The sequence below is a fragment of the Anguilla anguilla genome, chromosome 5 (genome assembly GCF_013347855.1).
Source record: "Anguilla anguilla isolate fAngAng1 chromosome 5, fAngAng1.pri, whole genome shotgun sequence".
Classification (NCBI taxonomy): domain Eukaryota; kingdom Metazoa; phylum Chordata; class Actinopteri; order Anguilliformes; family Anguillidae; genus Anguilla; species Anguilla anguilla.
In genome coordinates, this window is record NC_049205.1 from 22,511,131 (window position 1) to 22,526,148 (window position 15,018).

Consider the following 15,018-nt stretch of genomic DNA (forward strand, 5'->3'; position numbering starts at 1 on the left):
GAAAGAAAAGGGGTGGAGCTACAGCGCAGCATGGAAAAGGGGAGACTGGTTAATGTATTAGTATAGTGATCTAAACTATCAAAAACCCAAAACTAGTGTGTGTTAGTCCATTAGTAATATTCACATGTTAGTATATTAATGAAGTTAGTATTTTACAATCTATAAATTAGTAAGGATTAGTAGAAATTAGTAAAACTAGAAATAAGTAGGAAGTAAGTAAAAACGAGACTGGAAGGAAGGGGGGGAAACCACGAAAACCCGGAACCACCCGAATAGTGAAATCACACAAGTACAGGGGAGTGAAGCAGCTCAGGGAACACAGACACAGAGACAGTACTGGGGAGACAAGTGACCGGGAATTACAGACTACAACACTATATCTGTTGCATATTACCAGTTAACACTTATTTTTGACATACATTCACAACATGCTCATTGCACAGAAGGTGCATCACACTTTGAGCACTTCCAGGGTAAGGTACTCTAGATGCACTTATGCCAGGGGATTTCAAATTTCAACTGTTTCTGATCCAGCGATCCCAACCAGGCTCAGAAGCATCCAGGGGAACCCTCGTAGGGGTTACATTTATTTTATTTTTACTTTATTTAGGATTAAGAGAAGAGAGATTGTGGCTGCAGACCGGGGGGCTGGGGGGGACCCTACACTACTACAGTACCTCTGGTTAAAAGCCCAGGACATATTGCAAAATGCACCATGTATCCTGAAATAACGAATACCATGAAACAGTTCATATGAATCATATGAATACCAAATAGACCAGTAGATCTCAATGACAGGATTGTGAGGTAAATTAGTAAACTGAGTTTTAAATATTTCCCGGAATAGAATAGTTTGTCTATTTTGCAAACATTATTTTTGTGTCAGAAAGCGGTTTCCCTCAACACAGACAACACAAAGTATTGCAAGTAAAAAAAATGTTGCAGTACAGATGATGGACAACTCAAATACAGTACAAACTCCACATACCACCCACCCATTCAAAAGTTGCATAACTATTATTGTTCATGTCCTATTATTCCATGTTACACCCATAAATGTACCAAACCATGTTACTGCATTTTTCTATTACAATTGCAACAAGCCCTACTATTTCCTTTCATATAGATATTCTTATACTAATATTGTAAACATATTTGCTGACTGAACAGTTTATGGAATGAAGGAATTTGTAAATGTATCATGTCTACAGTTTTGAGGTCTATATGCCTCATGGATGGCATGAATTGTCACTCTTCACAGAAGAAATCTTTTTAGACAATCTAATCAAACTTTTATTATCGGACAGGGATCAAACACCAGACCTGGAGGGGAAATGTGGTTGTGGATCTTTGTGTTTTCTTTTCAGCAACGAATTTAGACCTTGAAGACAAGGTGCATTGACTCATTAACCAATCAGTGGCTTAAGATAATCACTTATGTGTTGAAATGAACCAAAAGCAGCAGACAGGACTGGAGTCTGACACCGATGATGTGGAGACTTGAAAAGCCTTCTCAAGCTGATGGCCAGCCAATCTTGTAACATACCCTCATAACAGTCTTGATATATCAGTTTAAAGCTACACAGAGCTGTTATTGTACCAACCATGGTAAATGGACTGCATTTATATAGCGCTTTTATCCAAAGCGCTTTACAATTGATGCCTCTCATTCGCCAGAGCAGTTAGAGGTTAGGTGTCTTGCTCAAGGACACTTCGACATGCCCAGGGTGGGGTTTGAACCGGCAACCCTCCGACTGCCAGACAATCGGTCTTACCTCCTGAGCTATATCGCCCAACCATCAAACCATACCATTGATGGTTTGAGAGATAGAACAAAAACATAAAAGTAAGATTTGGCTGCATGCTCCAAAACGTTGTAACCTGCAAAGAAAGTACATTCATAGTTGTACTTGGTTGCAGTCATGTGTTTTTTGCAAGTCATAGTTGCTTCAATATATATTCCAAAATATGTATATGACATTCCTTGCTTAATCATCTTAATCATTATTTGGTTGATTTGTAGGCATGGTGTTTAGAATCAATGTGTTTTTGTCGAACCACTCAACAATATTGTTTGCTCTTTCCTGATATTAGTTATTATTGCTTATGTCACTCGGAGTCACTAAAGTAGAATTTGATTGATTGGACAATGCAGTTACACAGTCATTTATATAGGGAATGAAAACCGGTGGCTGACATCCCTGCAGTGCTTTACAATTAGTTGTTGTAAGGAAGGAGTATTCATTTCGTTTCAGAAAAGATTTTGATTCAGGTGGAAATGTAAAAAAAAAAAGAAGGAACACAATAATGAATAAATACTGAATAAATTATATTAATCCAGTACATGTACAAGATTCAGTGTTTATCAAACACTACTTCAACGAGTCGAAGTCTTTCGTCAAGGTCGGGGTGTAATCTGAAACTCTTTGGGGGTTGAGGCCAAAAATCACCGCTTCTCATTGGTTAAAAAAGGATTGTGGGCAGCACCTCCTTGACATCCCCCACACACACCGAAATGGGAGATCGATAGCCATTTCTGGCTGTTTTGCGGTGGAATCTGAAACATTGCTAATTCACGTTTAGAACGCGAGAGGAAATGAAAAGAAATAGCTAATGCTGGGGTTCGACCCATTTACGATCGGAAGAATGGTTTCACTTCTCTGCTCTGCTTGCTCTTATCCTCTTGCGCTCTTTATGCCGGATTTACTGCCGCTTCTAATGATACAATCAATCTAGTCGGCTAATTCTATTTTCCGACTCTTTTATTGACCTGACCAGGGAGAGGAGGGAAGTGCAACCCCGTGCTGGATGGATGGTTATGGGGAAAGGAGGAAGATCTTCGGCGCAAAAAGTCGGCAAGATCCTTGTGCTGCTTATCTGTCTCTTCCCCACAGGTAAGACTCTAGAATTCTCAGTTGTTTCCAATATATTTTTAAGTCACGCTTCCGATTCACGATGTGCGTTTTATCTTTGGAACATTTCCTTAAATTTAACCCCATTGTCGCGCAGGTAGGCTGTCGCAGGAGGCTACTAACTTGGAATTGCGTGCATCTAATGTGTGTGTATGTGTGTGTTGTGTTTTAAGTGACTCATTTTTAGTGGTTTTCTTGTTTGGTTCGACTTAATCTGTGTATTTTAGCAAATGTTGTTGTGTTCCTTTGCTATAGGCTATAGCCTATACCATAGCGACGCATTTGGCTATGCTCCAGGGTACATGAATATTTACATTGCGTTGGGGAAGAGTTCAATTACACAATGATAAACTACCGATATGTTTAGCAAAAATCACGACAACTTGTAGTAAGGACATATAAACGGAAAACTGAAAAGTGGAACCTTGCATAGTTGCTAGGTCCCTCCAAATAACTTTGATTAACATCCAAGAAAAGATAAAGGGACGTGCGTTTTGGAGTTCAAGTTACCTCATCTGTTTTAAATTAAACCACGCAGTTTTCACAATGCGTTTGGCAGAGTTGAATTTATGCATTCTTCCTAAACACATTCTGTTTTTTTGGGGGGAGGGGATACACGTTCAGCGCCACGTTAATTCATACTCGTGTTTTACCCAATTAAAAATAGTTTTGGGTATTTTAAACAGTGGGCACTGGGCATTGGACACTTGATATCTGACTTCACGTTCCCAAGTGAAATACCCTACCCTATCACATAAACCATGTTTCACCTCACTGAACACGTTTTAGTTGCGTAATACTTCATGGCACCATACTCATAAATCCAGAAAAAAAACCTGCGCGCGCACTTTTTCTTGGACCAAAATTAAGTGTGAGTTTTCAATTTGGATGCTCTGATGTGACACTTGGACTCTGCACCGTACGCCAAAAAACATTTTTTCTCTGTGGTACCATACATCACACGTATTTATTCCTCGTGACCTTTAAAAAGTGTAATATGTTAGGTTTTTATTCATCCATTACAAGGGATGTTGTTTCCTTTGGTTCCCCGTCGATATATCTATAGGACGGGATTTCGGTACTTCCCACCACCCAAACTTTATCTTCAAGTTTCGTTGTTTGCCAGATCTTAGTATATGTTGTCTTTAATGTCACTAAACGTTAAGCAAACAAGATAATGTACGTGTTAGCCGATATTTATTCATTCTGGAGATTCGTTTACGGCAGTTTATCAGATGGATGATAAATGCCTTTTTAGTTATGACGGGGGAAGGGCATGCGTCTTCATTTCACTGAGCTGAAGGGATTTTGTAGCGTTTAACTTTTTCCTCTGCCGAAACGCATGAATGTCACCTGTGTGTTACTGAACACCTTACAATTGTTTAGTAACACATTGGAGATATTGTTCTTATTGTCACGAGGAAGGTTGTTTGTTGAACAGTTTAGAAATCGATTCAACGTCGATTTCACTGCAATTAGTGTACTTGTACGGAGATAAACGTTGTTTATGTGCAAATTTAGAAGTTTACATAAGATTTCCCTGCATACTATTTGAGGAAATTGAACATTGCCATCTAAATGACTGATGTAAGAGAATTCCTCATCTCTGAGTGTCATTAGTTTGTACAAAAACTAAATTGACTACAGTGGTGTTTTCAGTGGGGTTGTAATTGCAGAAAGTGTTGACATCTCGCCACTGAAACTAAACCATTTGTGGAAAGGAAGAATTCAGTGACAGAACAGATAAGTAAACCTGTATTTTGTTAAAATAAAGTTAATGAAGCGTATGCAGGGCTTGGGGTATTATATCCACATTCTTGACAAACAGAATATATGACCTATTTTACCATCCTGTATGCTTCCAATTTAGCCATCTGTGTATTTGTTATTGTGGTCAGTATTTGTGGTAGATTTAGACTACTTATGAGTAGATTTGTCTATTTTATCTAGAGTAGTTTTCTCGACTGCCGTCAGTTTTCAGTTATCCCTCAGCAAGAGATTGATGGGTCCTTGTTTTCTATCAATTATCACATTGCCCCCCCCCCCCCCAGTAATCTACATCAATTGCCACTACTTAAGCCCAGACAATGGTTGACAGCAATGATTCCCGACTTTTGTGTGTAGAGCCACAGATATTTTTCGTAGTGTTCGGCGTAAGGGTGGGCGGTGTATCATTATTAACATGAATATCAGTATGACGCAGTGCCACAATATGGATTTTGCCATATTGTGGATATCATCAAAGTGTTCTGTCAAAAACTAGGCTGTGGTACTTTTGTGGTGGTATGCTTACTTAAAACACAGGATCATAGTGAAACCAAAGCCTGGAAATCGGAATTTTACACTGCATGAAAAGGAGCATTTAGGGGCGGACACAAATCTGAAAACATACACATTTTTTGCCGTGTTCGGCATGTGTCAGTGTCAAAAACATCAGTTCTGTGTGGAAACTGACATAATTTTGTGTAGGTGGGATGAAGGTGGGAGGTGTTTATTTATTTTATTTATTAGTATATTTGTCAGGGACAATGCATAAAACATTGTAACAGGTTACAATAACATGAAACAGATGTTGTATATAGGATTTATAGCCAAGGCTAATTTGCAACCCCTGTCCCTGGTTAGGCTTTTCTACTTAAAAATGGTCATTACATATCATCATTACCAAAAGTACATTAGTTAAAGTGAGCACATAGTAAGTAGTGACATTCTTTACATGATCATACAATGATTGCATCACATTACAGTCATTTTACATGTGTTGCGTATGTGTATGTGTGTGTGTGCGTACGCGTGCACATACGTGTGCACGTGTGTATGTTCACTAATTCATGGAAATTATGTGTATGTGCATATGTTTATAGGTGCGTGTGTCCGTGTGTCTTTATGAGTATGTATCTATGTTTGTCCATGTGTGTCTGTTCCTCTATCTGTGTGTATCATGTCCATGTGCATGTGTGCGTGCACAAGTGCATGATCAGTGATCAGTGATTGCAGGTTTGGTTTTGTTTCAGCCAGTGTTTCACCTTTTCATTAAATGTTTTCAGATCAGTTTGTGTTTTTATTTCAGTTGGTAGGGCATTCCAAAAATGTATCCCTTTTACTGAAAAAGATGACTGACCGAACGTGGTTTTGCACAGTGCCACTCTGCAGTTGCCATTTGCTGATCCCCTAGTGGCGATTCTGTTGGTGTTTGTTTTTGTCACATATGGACGAAGTACAGCTAGGGTGAGATTGTTCAGACATTCAAAAATCAATTTGATAAAAGAAAACTTGATTAAGCTGTCATAACTGACAAACTTGTACTTTTTCAGAATTATACAGTGGTGCCATTTAATTTGTTTTTGATCCATTATTTTCAGTGCTTGTTTGTATAGTGATGTAATTGGTTTGACAGTTGACTGTGAAGCCTGGCTCCATACAGTAACACAATAGGATAGTTGTGAAAATATCATGGCATGCATGAGCTGCCTTAAGAGGTATGTAATGTGTTATCATTCTAAAACAGTTCAGATTTGTCTTTACGGTCTTGCATAGCTTTTTAACATGTTTTTCAAATTTGAGTTGGGAGTCCAAAATGATACCTAAAAATTTAAAATCACTGACTTCCTGTATTTCCCTCTTGATCTATTTTAATTGTGAGCTTATCTTTTGCTTTCCTTCTCATGGAAAAACACATTGACACAGTCTTTTTAAGATTCAGGGTTAGATGATTGTTTTTGAGCCACTGGGATACACCCTCCATTTCATTTGTTTATGTCTCTGCTGCTACACAAGGGGTTTTAGCTGATACATAAATGATTGTGTCATCAGCGTACATTTGACAACCAGCTCTTTTACAGCATGTTGGTAAATCATTTATGTATAAGCTGAAAAGCAGAGGCCCCAAGATCTCTACATTCGAGGTATGATGTAAACCAGCCGGTTGCTTGCTCAGAAAAGTTAAAGGTGCTAAGTTTGTTCAGAAGTATTTCATGGTTCACAGTGTCAAAAGCCTTTTTATGGTCTAAAAACACTGCTCCCACTACATTACCCTTGTCTAGTGAGCTCTTGATGTTTTCAGTGAGGTAGCAGTTGGCCACTTTCGTTGAGTATCCTGACGTAAATCCGAATTGTTTAGGATAAAAAAGTTCATTGCTTTCAAGGTGGTCAACCAGTTGTTCTGCAATAACTTTTTCCAGGACCTTTGAGAAAACGGGTAGAATAGAAATTGGTCTATAGTTACCTACTTGGTCTGGTGCTCCAGCCTTAAAAATTGGCATTATGATCGCTGTTTTCCAACTTTATGGGAATTCACCAGTTCTAATGGAGAGGTTTATCAGATGCATTTGGTCAGGGTGGAGCTGTGTGTTTTGATAAGAGCAGTATTCAACCCAAATAGATCCTTTGCCTTTGAATTACTTAATTTATTGATGATTTTACCTACTTTCTCTTGATCAACCTCCTTAATATAGAAAGACTGCGATGAGTCTGTCATAGTCACCTGTGGTAATTTTACTGGTTCAAATTTTTTAGCAAGCTCCACTAATTGAATTAAGCCATTATCAAATTAATTTGCAATTTCTGTACTGTCAGTGCTAATCACTCCATTTACTTACAGCTCCATTATTGATTTTCATTGACTGGGCTTAGGTTTAGTAAGACTGTTTGGGTGTTTCCAGAGAGAGGTGCTATTTCCTTCAGATTTCGCAAAGTTGTGTAAAGTATGTAGTTTTTGCCTTGCACAGTTCCCTAACTACCATATTTCTCAGTCCCTTAAAGGTAAGGAAGTCCGTATTCGTTTTGGTGAACAGTGACTTTTTCAGTGCAAGATCTCTTTTTTTCATTAACTGGCGAGTATCATTATTCAGCCAGGGTAAAGAGACTGTTCGTCGCTTGCATTTAATGATTTGTGTATATTTCTCAATTGGTTCTGAGAGTGTTTTCATCAAAAGCCACCGCATGAACTTTACCCCGGAACTAGGATCCTTTTGAGGAACCTTTTCCACCGCAGGAACTAGGGTCTAAATAGGGTCTTAGTTCCGGGGGCTTTATTTTACCCCCCAAAAAGTTCCTGCTCGGGGGGTAGTACTTTCCGAAAGTACAGGAACCTTTTGGGTGGCGCTTGCAGCGCTGAACATTTCTGATTTTTTTGTGTTTGTTTTCAGCCGCCATGTTTAAAAATATGCAGCCGCAAACCAATTTATTTTCATAAAAACTTCAAATCAAACTTGTATGTTATGCGGCGCAGTAGCCTAGTTTTGGTTATAGCCTGCCAACGTCTTGGAATTATAACGTGTGCTCTTCTGTTCTTTTCTTGCTTTAGTATTCGTTTTATAAATTTTTTTTATAAAAAGCATTCGTGCTGGGACAGCATATTACGTACCAAAACATTCAAATGGATTAATTTGGTTGCTGAATATTTTCTTCCGGATTTTCTTTGTTAGCCCGTTGTAATTGACTCAAAACGTTTGATACAATTATGTGAGGTATGCCGTAGTTCTGCGTAATTCACATTGGTGATACAGTAAAAGCAAACTGGAAATCACCTTCCGCACTTTTTGTCAGGGTAAAATAACAGGTGAATAATAGTAATTGTCCCGTTAGCTTTTTCAGACTACCGTAATTTTACTCTGCCATGATTCCAGGTGATTAAATCGATAAAAAAAAAAAAATACAAAAGTAACCATATATAATCATTGTTGGTAACCCGTTGTATATAAGTGGAATAAACCCCTCTGGGCTGTCCCGGTTATTAGAAAATAATGTAGGCTACTTCGGTGGTAGTATGGGGTTACAGAAGAAATCATAGGACAGATGGACCGACGACAACGTCGTTTTTTCATACGTCAGTGGGCTAATTTGCCTAATCTTCGCGGGACTTTAGACCGCGGTGGAAACGCAGACAACCATGGGCTGAAGGAACCTTTTAGTTCCTTGAAAAGTAGTTCCTGGGACTAAAAGTTCCGGGTAATTTTGGTGGAAACGCGGCTAAAGTGTTACAACAGTTGTCTAAATCATTGGCTTGTAAAACGTCATTCCAGTCAATATTATTTAGTTCATTTTCAAATTGTGCCATTTTATTTTTGGGAATGACTGCATTCCCTGATTGATGTTCCTTCGTAAACATTGGTAGATGCTGTTTTGTTAGTTTTCTGTCAATCAGGGTCATGTTATGGTCAGAGAGGCCCATTAATACGTTATACGTCCTTGTGAATCATTCGGGTCTGTTTTTGACTATCAGATCAATCATGGTTTTACTCATTCGAGTGATTCTTGTTGGACCCTTTGCCATCTGTTGTTTAACAGTCCAATGTCATTATTTGGTGGTACTTAGCGTAAACTTGTCCAAAGGAAGGGACACATCAGCAGTTATTTTGGAGAGATAAATATCATTTTGCCTTTAGTGCAATATTTGGAATGATTTTTTATTCTCTGTTCCTGAACACCAACAGTGCCATGCAGTGCAGTTTTTTGTGTGCAAATAATTTGTAAGTGAAGAGTCCAGAAGACTTGTAATGGACTTCAGGATTCAGTAGGGGTCAGTAATCCTGAAAGCCTAGTTTTTCCACGAGTTGAAAGTAACACTGTTTCCTTTGGAGTGCATCAGGGTTGTATATGTGGTCAGCATAGGGTTATTTTTGGTGATGTCCATTTCCAGGTCCAGAAATCTGGAGTAGAAATTGAACAGGGAATTATACAGTAAAGCAGAATACCAATGGGCCATCTCATTTTATGGTCAAGTTTAAACCTTGGTGCTGTGCAGTGAGCTTGAAGAATGCTTGAAAATAATTTTGACTCTAACAAATTTGTAAACTTGTGTGAAATTGCTGGCTCAAATGCTTTTTGAGTGAGTGTCACAATGTGAGCATTATATGTAAAATGAGCTGCATTTGGCATCAAGCATTTGAGGGTTTCATTGTATTAATTCAACATATAATTTGTATCTGAGACAAATGCAGTTACATTTTTGAAATCAATGTTCTGTAAGTATTGTTTGATGCAAAACATAATTAGCCGATTTTCCACTGTAGGGCCGAACCGTTACCAGGGCCACTCCGTGCCGTTCCGTGCTGCTCTGTACTCGTGGGAACAGTTACCGTTTCTGTTTCCACCGTCGGGCTACTAAAACCAGGACTAGGAGGTATCTAGTGAGGACAGCAAGTGGGCCAGTGACAGCATCCCGTTGTGGATGTAATATGCGCCAGTTGTTGTCGTCGCTCCCCATAACTGTTTTGTTTTTGTTATGTTATGTTTCGTTGGCTCACGAAACGGACGAGCATTCTGTGTATTTTGGTCTGTTTTTGGTTTTTAGCGTATCCTCCACTGACCATCACTGTTGCATGCATTCAAAAAACTACTATCTAACGCTTACATTACAGTGTGAAATATCCACATTATATAATACCACTAACCTATTTAAAGACACTCAATCCAAAATTAACGTGTATAACCGAAATATTTTGAGCAGTAATACTTACATAGCAATGATGAAATTTTATCTGAAATTTTATTTTATCTGCAAATATATGGCTTGGCTATGTCCAGAAGTCCTCAATAATAATAGTATTTTCCAAGAAATTGCGAAAAATCGTTAACGTTTCATTAGGTGCAGCGTCTTAATGCATAAGTGAATGCGATGATTAGAAAATGTTCGGTTACGCTGACCTATAAAACGCTATTCCAAAAGCAAAATTAGACATGTTATACATCGTTAGAAAGCTTATACTCTCACCTACTGAATAAATGAATTGTCAATCAAGCCAGACTGTACTAAAAACGGCGACAATGCCGTAAACAATACGTTTGGTATTATGCACAGCTATTTTGAATGTACCCAGGCATCACAAATCCGCGAAATATATTTCATAAACGGATTGTCCAAGACAATATATGACCACTCGCTCTCAAAAGGGACATCTCTACGCGTAAAACCAATGATAAGATTATGTATTTATTCAATATTTAGTCCCAGACATTGACTGTAGAATGACATGGTAACATTTTTTTAAAACTTTGTCCCGTTTATTTTGTTATTCAGTGAGCAGCGTTTTCACTGCTGTATATCTTATGGCTATTGTCGGGTTTATCTTGTTGCTATGACGGAATACGATTTTTGATTGGTATTTTTATTTATATTAGCTTCTACACCGACCTAGCTTATGGAAGATGATGTGAAGAGACCGTATGCGGAGTCACAAAACTGACGTAATGTGAAACCAATCGTCATTAAGCCTGCCCACCCGAACAGTTCTGCTGCACTGAGCACGGTTGTCTAACCATGCCGAAAATATTGTGCTGGGCACGGTTTGTAATCGTTCCGCGCCAAACTGTTTCCAGGTGGAAACACCATTGGAACCGTTCCTCTCCGTGCTCAGAACCGTTCGGCCCTGCAGTGGAAAAGGGGCTATTGTCTGTGCCATCTGACTCATCTATGGCCATCTTTTCTTTGAGTCAGCAGTTTGCGGCCCATACTTTGGCCAAATCTGCTTTCAAGAAATATATCCACTGTGTCTTACATGCCTATTTAAAAATGTGCATAATTTAGAATTGTCAGGTTTTCCCAACCCTGTTGTTGATTTCAGACTACTATCGATGTTTTTGTCTATAAATGCTGGTCTGTTGTTTTTGGAGCCTGTGTGGATTTGTTGTAAACTGCAAAATGAACTTAGCATACCAGGAGGTTACTGTTACTGTTGACTTCTTTGTTTAACATTGTCACATTTCTTCCTCTCACATGTAATCATTAATCAGGTGATTGTAACAATCCAATGCCTGCAGGGATGTAGATGCCCCATGTCGATGGATATAGATGGTAATGCACGTTGAAATCATTTTGGTTCATGCGCCCAAGAAAAATTCCTGTCTGTATTTATGAGCAAAGCCATTGGACACTGCTTGCTAGTACACATGCATATATTTCAATATAGAGAGATGTTGCTTTTGCATGATATTACTGTTACACATTTGACTCTCAGAGCTTCGTATAGACTTTTTCTTCATATTTTTCTGCTTTTTTTCTTTGCTTTGTTTAAGATTTCTCAAACATAAATTGTTTGCCTTTCTGCTGTTTAAAAAAAAAGAGTTCAATTTATTCCACCGTACTTTTGTAAGTAGAAAAATAAATGCAGGCACGATTCAAAACAGGTAGTTTAATGTAGCAAAGGAACTAGTTGGTCTGTTACCCAAGTACAGATAAACAAAGAACCAACAAATGACGGAGACAGTTGTTACGTGCCAGGTTTGTTTTTTTGTTTCTGTCGGTCTCATTATTCCGTGAGGTCTGCTACGGGTCACTTCGTCATTGGTGAAGAAGAAGGAAGAGTGCGCCGTTTCCCCCCCAATCCTCTTCTGCGGACCTGCCTGGCGGCCAATGAGGAACAGACCCACACCTATAAAAACCTAACCTTGTCAGTTACACCTCGGTGCGTCTTGGATTTGAATGTTCGTTCACTTCTGTATACTCGTGACTTAGTGCTATTATTTTGACTTGTGTAAACGATCGAATTTCTGAAAAGACTTTGAGTTTGGATTTGCGTCTTTGGTTTGGTTGCTGGTTTTGTATATATATATTGGGAGTGGGATTTAAGTAGGTGTTTGTTTTCTTCACTGTCACTGTTCGTTTCACTTGTGTATATACATAGATACGGGCGTGTACCACCCTTGTATGTTTTTGTTCAGTTTAGAATAGAGTAGTTAGTTAGGTTCGGAAGATTTTCGGGTTTCAGTTAGTTAGTTTCTTTTATTTCTAGAATTGTTAATAGCTTATATTTCTGTTTGTTATCTTCTTTTGTTTGGTACCGCCCAGTGTTTCCCCTCCCGTTTGTTCACTGTGTAGATAATTGTGTAAATAAACTTTAATCTTTAATAATCAGTCATTTTGTTACTCCCCTGTACCCCTAGACCACAACGGGGACGTAACAAAATTGGGGGCTCGTCCGGGATAATTAATTACACTATTAATTATTTCCCGATAAATTGTCTGATTATTGTAGGTTAATATTTATTTGTGTCTTAGTTTTGGACGTTGCTTTGAGGTCCGCAGTTGCGGGGTGTGTTGTCTTGTCGCCCTCTTGTGGCGATAGGGACCGTTGGAAATGGCTCTCTTTGATTTGGTTGGGTTTCTCCAGAATCCTACGTTAGAACAGTTTGATAAGTGTCGCAAAGACGACCATTGGTATTGCGGTTTCTCGACAGGCGCTTAAAAAACACATTAAGGCCGTCGTATTAGAGGGGTTGGTTGAGCTGCGGGTCTTTGTGTTACCTGGTCTGCCCGATGCTGCTGCGTTTGAGGAGGATCCAGATGCATCTGTAGCTCCGCCAGCTAAATGCGAGGTGGAGGCTGAACCTGAAGCGGAGGCTGAGGGCAAACCTACACTGCCTGCATTTTCTCCCGTGTCAGCTGGGAGTGGGCAGTTCAGTGGTGCTGATCCCCGTTTGAAAGTGCGCCTCGTTCGTCTCCAACTAGAGGCTCAGGAAAAGGCGGCGGCAAGGCAGGCAGAACTCAATTTTAAATTGGAGATCCGCAGATTGGAGATTGAGGCTGAGACGGCGGTTAAGTTGCGGCAGCTTGAACTGGCGACCAAGCAAGTTGCGCCAGGTCCTGTCGCACAGTCTACCCCCTCAGTTTTCTCAAATGTTTCTCCTTTGTCCGATCCCCTGCAAACGACATTAGATGTCAGTAAGCACATTAGATTAGTACCGCAATTCCGAGAGACTGAAGTAGATTCCTACTTCAGAGCGTTTGAACGTATTGCAGCTTCGCTAAAATGGCCGAAGGATATCTGGCCTCTCTTATTGCAATGCAAATTTATTGGCAAGGCCCAGGAGGTATGCTCTGCACTGTCGCTGGAAGACAGTTTACATTATGACACGATTAAAACTGCTGTTTTGCGCGCCTATGAGCTTGTCCCCGAGGCTTATAGACAGAAGTTTAGGAATCACAAGAAATCCCTAAATCAGATATTCGTTGAGTTCGCTAGAGAGAAGGGGGTTCTCTTTGATAAATGGTGCTCAGCTACCAAAGTCACTGACCTTAACTCTCTTCGTGAGTTGGTTCTCATCGAGGACTTTAAGAACTCCTTGCCGGAGCGTGTTGTTGTGTATTTGAATGAGCAAAAGGTTACTTCGCTGTCACAAGCAGCTGTCCAAGCGGACGAGTTTGTGTTAACTCACAAAACTGTGTTCATGTCTTCTCCTCGTGCTGCGTCTCAAGGAGCCGAGAAAAGCTGTAGTATTTTGTCTTCTGTAAGACCTGACAATCGTCCTCGACCAGTTTCCCCATGGGCAACGGAGTGGAAATGTTTTTACTGCCATAAGCCTGGTCACATAATTGCTGATTGCTTGGTTTTAAAGCGAAAGCAGCAGCGGCAGAGTTCTGAACAGCCCAAGAGTGTTGGTTTAATTAAAACAGTCCCTAGTATTTCTGAACCTGTACTTAGCGCTGAGAATGTTCCTGACTCTGGTTATGAACCTTTCATTCTTAAGGGGTTTGTTTCGTTGTCCGGAGATCAGAAAGATCCGGTACCAATAACTATTCTAAGGGATACTGGAGCGGCTCAGTCCTTCATTCTCTCTGAAGTACTGCCTTTGTCCAGCGAGACTTTTAATGGTTCTCATGTTTTAGTGCAAGGCATTAACATGGGCTTTATGACGGTGCCGTTGCATACTATTCATTTGCAGTCAGAGCTAGTAAATGGCATTGTGAAAGTTGGAGTAAGAGCCTCTCTACCCGTAAAAGGTGTTACTTTTATATTGGGTAACGATCTTGCTGGTGGGAAGGTACTGCCGGTATTGGAAGTGTTGGACACACCAGACGCTAAGACTCACCCTGACGAGTTAACTCGTACATTCCCAACTGTGTTTCCTGCATGTGCTGTCACCCGTGCCCAGTCTCGTAAAGCTGGAGATGTTGACTTGTCTGATTCCTTCCTAGCCTCTCCAGATTTGGGGGAACAGTCCTCCTCACTCTCGCTGAAAACGGAGGTCCCTGTGAGTATGAGTGACGCAGAGACTGATGCATTGCATTTGCCTTTTACTCGAGAGCACATTATAGCTGCCCAGCAGGCTGATTCTTCTCTAGCAAAGTATTTGTCCTCGGAAAACAAAGAAAAACAATCTGCTTATT

General features: G+C 39.8%; 1 protein-coding gene across 1 annotated transcript in view; it reads left to right on the forward strand.

The window, feature by feature from the left end:
• The window catches only part of LOC118226735 (repulsive guidance molecule A-like), a 64,961-nt gene that overhangs the window by 6,093 nt on the left and 43,850 nt on the right, over window positions 1-15,018 (forward strand). The window contains exon 2 of the mRNA XM_035416570.1: window positions 2,779-2,894. Within this exon, the coding sequence (XP_035272461.1) occupies window positions 2,779-2,894 (116 nt within the window). The remainder of the gene's footprint in view (window positions 1-2,778; window positions 2,895-15,018) is intronic.